Here is an 11,444-nt window from a genome sequence, read left to right as displayed (position 1 = left end):
CAGGCTAGAACCTACTGCAAGTCAGTCAATGACCAGGAAGGACCCAAAGGAAGAAATTTTGCGATGTACCTCAGAAGGTTGTCGCCCTAGTGTAGCAATGTTAAAGAAGGCCTTTGAATCCCTATCTTCAAGGGCTGAAGAAACCAGAGGCTCATTAGTAGCTAAGAAGTCCTCTGTACTACAGGACAGAGACATCTTGAGAACCAGTGTACTAGCAAAATCTCAAAACATAAATGTGGATCTGACGGGCTTAGGGGCTTCAAGGACCAGTAAAAGGCCCCTAGCTCCTAGAATGTCTGTTCAAGGTCCAGGAGACGCTTGTTTGAAATCACAGGCGGTTAGTGAATTTGAGTTCAAAATGGAGTCAAAGCCAGAGAACCAGTCTCAATGCTGTCCCACAGAAATGCCTCTGCAAGACTATGCCAGTGAGGTTCTCCTCGCTGCAGATAACTTGGTTTGTCAGATCTCTCAATCACGTCCCCAGAGTATGTCCAGTGGGAACTTGCCAGTTTCCCAGGTACTGTATGACATCAAGGCAGACAAAAGGATTGCCCTGAGGCAGGAGGAAGAGTCCAAGATCCCATGCCTTCAGGACTCCTGGAAGAGCCAGAGCAAGATATTTACCGGCAGTGACAACCAAAAAGAATATAGAAGGCCCAAACCAGGAGAATGTAAAGAAAGGTTGGCAGGATTGGAGGTCTCCCAAGTTAGTGGGATAAGTCAGCTTTCCCAGGCCAAAGGAAAAGAAGACGACATGGGAATCATGTCCTCTGAGCTCCCACCAGAGAAGGAACAGGCTCCTCCAGAAAACCATTTCAGAAAAAGGATGAAGGACTTTCTTCAGTGGATTTTCCCTGACCATAAAGATAAAGGGCAGGATGATCTTCTACAAAAAGCAAAGTCTGTGCCAGCCTCTTCTCAGAGTCACGGGACAGTCAAAAGCAGATTGATCTTTACTGACAGGGGGACTACTGAGGCTCAGGAGCTCATGACAACTGTTGGCCAAATTCTAGAGGAGAAAATGGCATTTCAGGACAGACTTGATGAGTCAAAATTAAGTCAACAGGAAGAGGAAACCCAAGGAAGCCAGGCCTTGGTTGGTGGGTATTCCTGTTGCCACAGGACTCCTTTCTACTCAGAGCACAGAAGAGTGATAAATGATACAGCCTCTGATCACCAAGCTACCCCTGAGAGCCAGAGTTGTTCTATGAGGGAAAAGCAGAACAGAGACGGCCATTCCTTGAAAATGAGATTAAGTAATGAGAAGCAGCTTTGCTTGAGGCATTCCATGTTATTTTCCACCAGGGAGTCCATGTCCCCAGTCAGTTCTCAACAGCATGAGCCATGGATGAGGGGTGCCTCAGGCTGCCCTCATCACTGCCCACGGCACTGTCTTCGGGAATGTGTCTTCTCAGGTCAACTAGAACCTGCATCGGCAGCTGCCCTTAGTATGAAAACTAACCAAGAAAATACTCAGTCCATGCCAGATTAGCATGTACTTTTATGTGTGAATGGCTTCCCCCAGCCAAGCTAATTTTCTAATACATGTTTTTTTCTCTGAAGAGGGTTGTGACTTCTGTTTGAGGTGTATGAGAGGAGACATCGTCATCGTCGTCTGCTCCTGAGTGCCTGTTTTGGCTTGGAGAAGGGATGGGAACAGGGAGCTAGGAGGGAGGTTAACAGTGGTGGGGCACATTCACTGCCACCCCCAGTTCCCTTCATTATACCTGCTCAGATGTCTTTGTTTTAAAGAAGTTTGTTTTTATAATACTGTCACTGCCAAAACAAACTGTCAAAAACCTAGTGGCTAAACATGCAAGGCTTGTCAAGATGAGAAAAACCTAAAGAAAGACCCCACCCCAGGATCTGTTTCAAACTGCCATTCACAATTTTTCTCTACCTTGAAGTTTAGTTTATGCAACAACAGTTGGATGGGTTTGCAGAGGTTTAATAAGGGTGGGAATTGCCCACCCTGGCTCCAGCAAGTGTTCAAGCTGAGTAGCTTCACATGTTACAAAGTGGGCATGGGACGTGTGGGAGCCTTTTCTCTACCTGATGAAGGCTTGGGAGATGGGCTCTCTGACCCCTTGTTTGCTTAGCCAGAAAGATATGGACAGCAACACCCTTTCCCTGTCTGTCTTTCTTGCACTCTAGAGCAGCAGCAGAAAGAGCCCTAGTGGTGTAGAAGGATAAACACTGGACTGCTAACTGCAAGGCCAACAGTTCAAATCCACCAACCACTCTGAGGGAGAAAGAGTAGAAAGCCTTGGAAACCCTATATGGGGTCACAATGAGTTAGAATTGCCTCAGTGGCAGTGGGTTTTGTTTTGAGGATGGAGATTCCAGCTCTATAGCATGTGGATGGGGAGCTCCAGGGAGGCTTCTGAGGGCCATGTTTACCCCTTGCCCCAAATGAAAAGGGTATACTCTTAGTAACGTTGTACACAGGTTACCTACCTTCACTTAGGCAATTTCATGTGACTGGCACAGGGTGAGTGTGTGTTGGCTCTAGGAAAAGCCCTGATCTCCTTTCAGCTTCTGTAGACCCAGCATTTCTGAAAGGTCTCCATGTGTCTTCACACCAATCTTCCCTTGGATCTAGGAGCTTCACAATGTGGTCCAAAGGATGCACTCCACTCCCAGTTCTTTTTTGGTGGTAATGGGTTCCTCTGATCTCTGTTCATTTCTCTCTCTCTTCATCTCTTGTAAGTAAAGGATGCTGTAGGCCACATCCCAGGGAAAATCCCCTTACATCATATCAAGGCTGTGATAGAATAAGGGTGTTACATCCCACCTTTGATCCTCTTACTAGTTTATCATATGAGATCACATCATGGAAGATTGCCACATTACCTGTTTACATAACTGTCAAACGTCTAAGAATTATGGCCCAGCCAAGCTGATATGCATTTTGGCTGTTAAGTGCTGTTGGTTCCAACCCATAGTGACCCTGTATAGGATTTCCGAGGAACAATTGGTGATCTTGAACTGCCAACCTTGCAGTTCAAACAGCTTTACAGTCTGGCACATCACAATTTAATTCATATCAATAAGATTGCTCATTATTTTACCCGTTTCTCACCTCTTGAGGGGTGGAAAGATGAGTTAATAGAGGGAAAAGCTGAGACTAGGAAACTCAAGGGATGCGACTCTCAGTCTGGTGCTCTTTACACATTCATGTGCTCCCAGGAGAAAGAGAGTTCTAAAGGACTGAGGGTCACAAAGTCAAACCTGGGTCCCAGTCCTTGCTTACCCCCTGGAAATCAGACAGGATGTGTACATATAAAGAGGTTGGAAGTGGCCTCTCCAAGAGTTGTCCCAGTTCTCCTCCTGCTTCTAGCACAAGTTTTTCTTTTTTTCAGGCCCCAACCCATATATACAAAGACAGGAGAGTTCTCCCAAAGTAGGAACACTCATTTGCTAATGATTTGTGGGATCAATTGCTGCCGGAACTAATCCAGAATGTCATGGTTGTGATGCTGACTTCACCTTTCTTCTGCCTTCTAGTGTTTTCATAAGCACAATACGACCAGCAATGAAAAGGCCTCCCACAGACCTCACAGATTTTCACAAAGACCACAAAAAACTTTTCAAGGAGGCTTCCCACTGAGACTTCACTGAGTGTGACACCCCCGAAAAGACCACATACAGAGATCTCACATGGAGGCCTTATACAGAAAGCTGCTAAAGAGAAATCTCCCTGAGATACCACCCAAGAGAAACTTCCTAAAGAGAGAACACAGAGACCACACACAGACTCCTACAGACTTCATGAGCTCTCTCACACAGACTTCCCACATAGGTCTCTCACAGAACTCCCAGAGATTTTGTACAGACTTACCAGATACCTCATAAATCTCATGTATAGACTCCCACACAGACATCTCAGAAAGACTCTGAGAGACCTTAGATATTTCACAGAGACTCAGAGACACCACACAGATGTCCCACACAGATCTCCCATAGTTATACAGTCCTCTAATAGAGACCTGGCAAAGAGACCATGCAGAGACCTCACATCTGCCCTTTAAGAACCTGAACAACCACCCACTGATAGTCATTTTGAGTAGATATGAAACCAATTCACAAACAGGAGGACTCTCTGCAGTTGTGTACCCCAAAGATTCTCAAGATTCTTGGGCATTGTCAGAATTGCTCCAAATGCGCTGCACTGCTTAGGGAAATGCCCATGAAATTTGTAAATTTTATGATGATATTACTTCTGATAAAAGGAATTATGCATTGCACACATGAACATACAAAAACCATTCCTTCACAGCTTGAGATCTGAACCACAGTTTAAAGAATCATAAATTTGGAAAGGTAAAGTGTTTCCAGCATCTAATGCCCATTTATTCAATTTTAGTTATCACCCAATTTAATGGCACCAATGTCAAATGTATTATTTTGTTGGAACAAATTCCTACACTCAAGGTGACTGATTTATAAATTTTGGAAACATATAGAAAAAATGGAGTCAAATGAATCAGGAAAAATAATTCTTGATTTTTACTTAGTTCTGGCAGAGCTGTACAACTAACTTAAAGGTACAAAATTGTAATTGCTGCTTATGAATATACTTGTTCCTTAAAAATGTGGTAATATCTTAAATCACACTACAGTTATTTCAAAGATATGACAAGGTCTTTATGTCCAACTAATGTAGATTATAGTTTGGGATCATCTAGAATAAATCCTAACAATGCACATTTTCAAAAAATAACATTCTGAAGTTTTCACTCATTTTCTTTACACGGTTGTGAATCTTCTATTTAATGACCTTCATACAGTTGACAGGCCACATGAATTCAACGATGCTGTGCCATGGTTTCATGCAGCAAAATTTTCAAACTGGACAACAAAGAATACTGTTTTGTCAAAAGCTTCCATGGTCAAAGAAGTTTGGAAAATTCTTTTAAATACGCAACAACAAATACTTGTGTCTTATTTATTCATTAATTTGTGTGTGTATGGAGAAATTGTAAGAGGCTCAATGATAGACACATGTTTCACAAACTTTTCTGAACATATTGGAGTTTCAATACTTTTATTTGTGGAAAAGCATCAAGATTTTTGGGGAATAGTTTTTAAGATATTTGGAAGTTTATTAAGCAAGACAACAAATACTAAAAACATACATACACATTAACATTGACACAATGGCCACTGAGTATGCACAGTTTTTAGTCGACATTATTAGGGGAAACACCAGTGATTTTTGGTGCCATAGAATGTTGTTTTTCTCCTCAGATGCATATGCTCTTTATTCATGGAAATTCAAAAGACTCATTTGTATGACTTAGTGTTTATCCTGATGTGGCACTGTAGGATCTGCACTGAACGGCTAACCACTAACTGCTCCTTGGCAACTCTATAGAGGGTTGGCATGAGTCAGAACAGACTTAATAGGACTAAAACTACAACAGTGTTCATCTCACATATATATATATATTAATGTTTTATTGTGAATTATGTGATAGTTTACATGGGAGAACATTAGCTTTACATTCATTCTATTGTATATCGTATCCTTGCCATGGTTACAATCCCCTCGATGCATCATCAACCAACCAAAGGGTCGTCAGAGCACAGCCCCTCTCCCTCTCTGGGTCTAAAGTCCCCAGCTGCTCCATCTCTCCACGTCATTTCTGCCTCCATCTGCAGCATCACTGCTTCTCTGGGTAGGGTCCCACTCTCCACTCTTCTCCCATGGTCCCAAGGACCTCCACTCCTAGACTGCAAAGTCAATCACTCCCCTCCTTTTGCCACAAAATGTCCACCTGTATATTTCTAACCCTTACAATCAGTCCTGATAACAATTATTCACTATTGTATCAAAGAGACGCATCCTCATCTCCTTCCATCAGTCCCACATAGACAGATTGGATACTACTCAGTGGAGAGTCTACCTTCCTCCATGTTCTCTGGATCTAGGTTCCCTCTTGAAAGCCTGTAAGCCAGTCACTTCTTGCCTTTGTAGCCCGCGCGCCCCCGATTTTGGGTAGCCAATGTCCAAGTTGCCCATCCCTGTCCTCTCTGTGTATAGAGGGGGTTGGGAATGATCCTCGCTGTGAGCTCTTTTGAGTTACTGCATCCATAGGTGTAGGTCAAGTTCATCAAATTGTATTAGATTAGTCTTTTTTTCCCTCTTCTTTCTTCTAGTTGAGCTCTGATCATCCAGTCATTGAAGCCAGGTCAAGTAGGTATTATCTGCAAGTGTGGGTGTTCTTATGCATATGCCCTCTCTTCTTATCAGCTGGATGCTTCACTCTCCACTCTAGTCCTCTGTGGCTATGTCACATACTCTGGGCCCAAGAGTCCCCAGGTCTTGCCCCACTGCTGGCCAACCAGGTCTCTACCAGGTTCACAGGAGTCCACTGAACTTTGTAGGGCTTAGCTTGCAGCTTCATTGCTGTTTTTCCCTCACTTCCCCTTATCGGTGACGAACGTGGTCACCAATCAGAGTGTGCGTTCCCATTGACTCTTAGTCTTAGAAAGAGATTTACCCTGAGGGGACCTGACCACTTGCATTGATGTCTCCTGGGCAAGCAACTTACTTGTTCTTGAAATAATCAGTTTGTCTGCCTATACTGTTTTGTACTTTTCCTGTCGGTCTTTCAAGAGGTATCTTTTGTTCTTCTAGCCGCTCCAGGCTGGTTTCCCTGTCCTTACAAGTGGAAATTTTCCACCTCAGAAGATTCTGGATGGGTTTCAGGATTCCACCTATGGTCTTATGTAATGCAGAGGCTCCACAGGCAGCCTCCTTCACTCAGCACACTAGTGTGTAGCCCCATTTGAGGTATTCCAATCAGTTATAGGCAGAAGACAGATTTACAAGCTTTCTATGGTGATATTTCTGGCTATTCTTTTCTCTCCCCCTCTAGTGTCTATTTTATAATGGTATGTCAGGGAAACCAAGATTCAAAAGACAGCCAAGCATCTTGATATTATTTCCTCCCTTTTTCCCATCCTGATCATGTCTCAATCCCTGTATCGCAGAGCCCTGTTGTTCCAAGGTTGTGCAAACATCATTATTTACCTCTGTCCCACTTCAGCTTCATATTCAACCTATCGTATTTCATTTCATTGCAATGATTATAATCCCTTCCATGCATCATCAAATAACCAAAGGATACACCCTACAGGCCCGCCCTCTGGCTGTCAGCAAATAGCCCCTCTTCCTCCCTGAGTCCCATGTCCCCAGCTAATCCATCTGTCCATGTCATCATCTCTGTCTCCATGCCTGGCTTCACTGCCTCTCTGGGTAGGGTCATGCTCTCCACTCTTCTCACTTGATGGTCCCAGGGACCTCTGTTCCTGGCTGCAAAATCAATCACTCCCTTCTTTTGACAAAAAAAAAATCTACCTCTACATTTCCGATTCTGATGGCAATTAGTCATGTTGTACCACAAGAGTCTTATCCCCATTTCCTTTTGCCAGGCCCATCCCAACAGATTGGAAATCATTCAGTGGAGGTTCTACCTACTCCTGCCCTGTCTGGAACAAAGTTCCCTCTTGAAAGCTTGTAAGCCAGTCACTTCTTGCCTTTATAAGCCCCTCCCCCTGCCATTTTAGGTCTGGGCAATTTCTACCCCCTTTAAGGTATTGCAATCAGTTATAGGCTGAGACAGGCTTACACACTTTCTATTGTGACATTTCTGGCTATTTCCCCTCCCCCCCTCCCAAGTGCATATTTCACAATGGTAGGCAAGGGAAACCAAGATTCAAAACACACCCAAACATCCTAACATTAGCCCCCTCTTTTACCCTTTCAGACCATGTCTCAATCCCTGTATCCCAAAGCCCTGTTATTCCAAGGTTGTGCATACATCATCATTTACCTCTTTCTCACTTAGCCCATGCGAACCTACCTAACTGTTCTTCCATCCACCTTGTTCTTCTATTCCCCTCCCCCTTCTTGTGTATTGCCAGCCCCCACCCCTAGCACCCAAGCTTCCTGTGTCTATTCCATACCCTGTGCTCTATCTTCCTCTCCCTCCCTCCCTTCCCTCCTCTCATCCCATACATCACGGTGATCAGCAATTATATATACATAGTTGTTGGGTTCCCCCCCCCCTTTTTGGTGGGTTCTTTTTCTAGTCTTTTACAATAATGGTCTTATGCAGTATTGCTCCTTTTGTGACTAATTTAACTCAGCATAATGTCCTCAAGGTTCATCCATGTTATGTGGTGGCTTGCAGCTCCCTTGTTGTTCTTCAAGGTAGCATAGTATTCCATTGTGTGTATGTACCACAGTTTGTTTATCCATTCTTCAATTGATGGGCACTTAGGCTGTCTCCATCTTTTAGCATTGTAAATAGTGCTGCTATGAACATTGGTGTGCATATATCTACTCATGTTATGGCTTGTATTTCTTGTGGGTAAATACCTAGTAAAGGAATTGCTGGATCATAAAGTGTTTCTATTTCCAACCTTCCTCTCATGCCATATTCAAGATACTCTGTTCCCTTCCCACCAGGAACAGATACAGAATTGCAGTTAATCAAGTGCCCCATGGTGCCTGCATATGGGCAAGAGACAGGTTATTGTGTGCCTAGAACAACGGTCAGGCTCCTCTAATAAAGGACTGGAAAAGGAGACCCAGTTACTAACTTCCTAATCAGAGAATGTTCTACTTCTGTAGACGGTTTCCCCAACAAATTCCTTTAGAGAAATGATCACTTCCTACAGAAACAAACTGCTTGCAGGGAAGCTGAGACCTGTGCGGGCAGTGTGCTGCCCCCACTGTCATAGTTATCCCACCCCCACATCGCCATAGGCCTAGACATACAAATAACAGAACCTGGCTTCTGGAATATGGAAACCTGGCTTTGAAATCTTATAATTTAGTATCCCAAACCCTCATAAAACTAATTTTTATTTAGTGCCTACTTTGTAGAGTGGAGTCCCTGGGAGATACAAATTATTAAGCTCTTGGATATTAACCAAAAAAGGTTATTGGTTCAAATTCTACCTAGAAGTGCCTTAGAAGAAGGGCCTTCTGTCTTCAAGGTCTCATCATTGAAAACACTATCTAGTGCATGGTAGCTCACTGAGGGTGGGTGTTACCCCACATGGTAACTTATGGTGTCACTTCCCCCAATGGTGTCTTCCTGCACTAGACCATTTGTTGTTAAGTGCCATTAAGTTGATTCAACACAGAGTGACCCTTTATAGGTTTCCGAGGAGTGGGTAGTGGGTTTGAACCAATCTTGCAGTTCTAACAGACCTTGCAGTCCAGTGCTCCTACAGTTCCACACCAGGACTAGACCATTTAGAATCCTTAATGTTTATTATCCATTTTAACCATAAAATAATGTGTGATAAATATAATAATTGTAAATTGCTAAAATATAATTTTTTGTGAAATCTTTCTACACTGAATGACAGCATTATTAATGACACCATTAGTAGTAACTGAATGGAGACCTTTTAAAATATTTCTTCTTGGCCTTTAATTACTACTTCAATCTCAAAAAAAGTTATTGAGGTTACGCCCCATGCTGTTGGGAGCCCATTCCTGCGAGGTTACTAACCTCACCCTGTGAACCTGGTGCTGCAAGCAGTAAGGTGCTTGTGGACCTCAGCCTCCACCTTGAGCGTACTCTCATTGTCCCTGGCGTCCTGAGATCCAGACTGAATCCCTTGCTCACATTGCTCACCTGCCGTGCTCTGTTCTTGGTGCGGAAATTCACAAACAGCAGATGATAGTGATAGTACTGAAACAGTGGGAATCAGCAGTTTTACACAGAAAGCTTTGGGAGATGTTGTTTACTGCAGTCTCCCAGAAGTTGGCACAAAATTGAGTAAACAAGATGGGTTTGGTGCTTTGGAAAGTGTGAAAGCTGCTAGTGAACTCTGCTCTCCTTTATCGGATGAAGTAACAGAAATTAGTAATACTCTTACAGAAAATTCAGGACTCATTAACAAATCCTGTTATAAAAGTGATTGGCTGATCAGAATGATCCATCAGAACTTGATGAACTAATGAGTGAAGAAGCATATGAGAAACACATGCAATCTATAGAGGAGTGGAAACAGAACCCCTAAACAAACTAGTATGAAACAGCTTAGCATTGTTGCTAGGTGCCTTTGAGTCAGTACTGACTCTTATGCGCAATAGAATGAAACACTGCCAGGTCCTGTGTGAACTTCCCAATCGTTGCTGTATTTGAGCCCATTGATGTGTCACTGTGCCAATCCATCTCATTGGGGTCTTCCTCTTTTTCTCTGACCCTCCACTTTACCAAACATGATATTCCTCTCCAAGGACTGGTTCCTCCTGATAATATAATATGTCTGCAGTATGAAAGACAAATTCTGGCCAACCTGGCTTCCAAGGAGAATTCTAGCTGTTATTTCTTCCAACACAGATTGGTTTGTGTTGGAAGCATGTTGTTTTTGTGAAGTGACATAGAGTGGGTTACAACTCATAGCGACCCTGTATAGGATTTCCGAGGAGCAGCTGGTGAGCTTGAACTGCTGACCTTGCAGTTCAAACGGTTTTACAGTCTGGCGCATTAACCCACAGTGCCACATCAGGACTCCATAGTTGTCTTAAATTAGCAGTTGATTAACTTGAAATAGCTTTAGCAATAACAATGGAATACAGAAACTACTTGTTGCAACTATGCTATTGGAAGAAAGTACTCCTTAACTTTTCTAATGATGGCTTGTTATTGTTCAGTGCCACTGAGTCGGTTCTGACCCATAGTGACCCTACATAGAGTGTCCAAGGAGCAGCTGGTGAACTTGAACCACTGCCAACCTTGTGGTTTAAATTGGCTTTCCAGTCCAGTGCCTTAACCCACACCAGGACAGTCTAATAACAGCAGGTAAGCGTAGTGGTTACGAATCGGGCTGCGAACCTTAACGTCAGCGGTTCGAAACTACCAGCTGCTCCGCGGGAGAAAGATGAGGCTTTCTACTCCCGTTAAGATTTACACCTTCGGAAACCCTGTACAGGGTCGCTATGGGTCGGACCCGACTCAACGGCACTTAACAACAACAACAACAAGTACAATATACAAGTTTTCACACACCCCTGTGGTTTGTAGAGTGGTGGTTATAGTCTATAGAGTTGGATCTGACTCATAGCAATGCTGTATAGTGTTTCTGAGGCTGTAAATCTTTACAAGAGCAGAAAGACTCGTCTTTCTCCTGCACAACCACTAGTAGGTTTGAACTGTTGACCTTGAGGTTAGCAGCCCGACTGGTAACCACAGTACTGTGCTACCAGAGCTCCTTAGTTTTTAGAGCAGGATATAGTTATTCAGAATTCATGAAATTATCTGTGCTCCCTCTTGAAAGCTTTTAAGCCAGTCACTTCTTTTTTTTTTTTTAATGTTTTGTTGTGAATTATATGATAGTTTACATGAGAGAACTTTAGTTTTACATTCATTCCATCGTATATCATTTCATTGCCATGGTTCCAATCCCCTCCA

The 11,444-nt window shown here is 43.2% G+C and overlaps 1 protein-coding gene across 1 annotated transcript in view; it reads left to right on the top strand.

Moving 5' to 3' along the window:
• SPATA31A6 (SPATA31 subfamily A, member 6) overlaps nt 1-1,492 on the top strand; it is a 9,010-nt gene extending 7,518 nt beyond the window's left edge. The window contains exon 6 of the mRNA XM_006874578.1: nt 9-1,492. Within this exon, the coding sequence (XP_006874640.1) occupies nt 9-1,492 (1,484 nt within the window). The remainder of the gene's footprint in view (nt 1-8) is intronic.
• Nucleotides 1,493-11,444: the final 9,952 nt, after the last annotated feature.

This window comes from Chrysochloris asiatica, unplaced genomic scaffold (genome assembly GCF_000296735.1).
Source record: "Chrysochloris asiatica unplaced genomic scaffold, ChrAsi1.0 scaffold00287, whole genome shotgun sequence".
NCBI lineage: Eukaryota > Metazoa > Chordata > Mammalia > Afrosoricida > Chrysochloridae > Chrysochloris > Chrysochloris asiatica.
The sequence above is the reverse complement of the archived record's forward strand: the minus strand, read 5'-3'. Positions and strand labels throughout refer to the sequence as shown.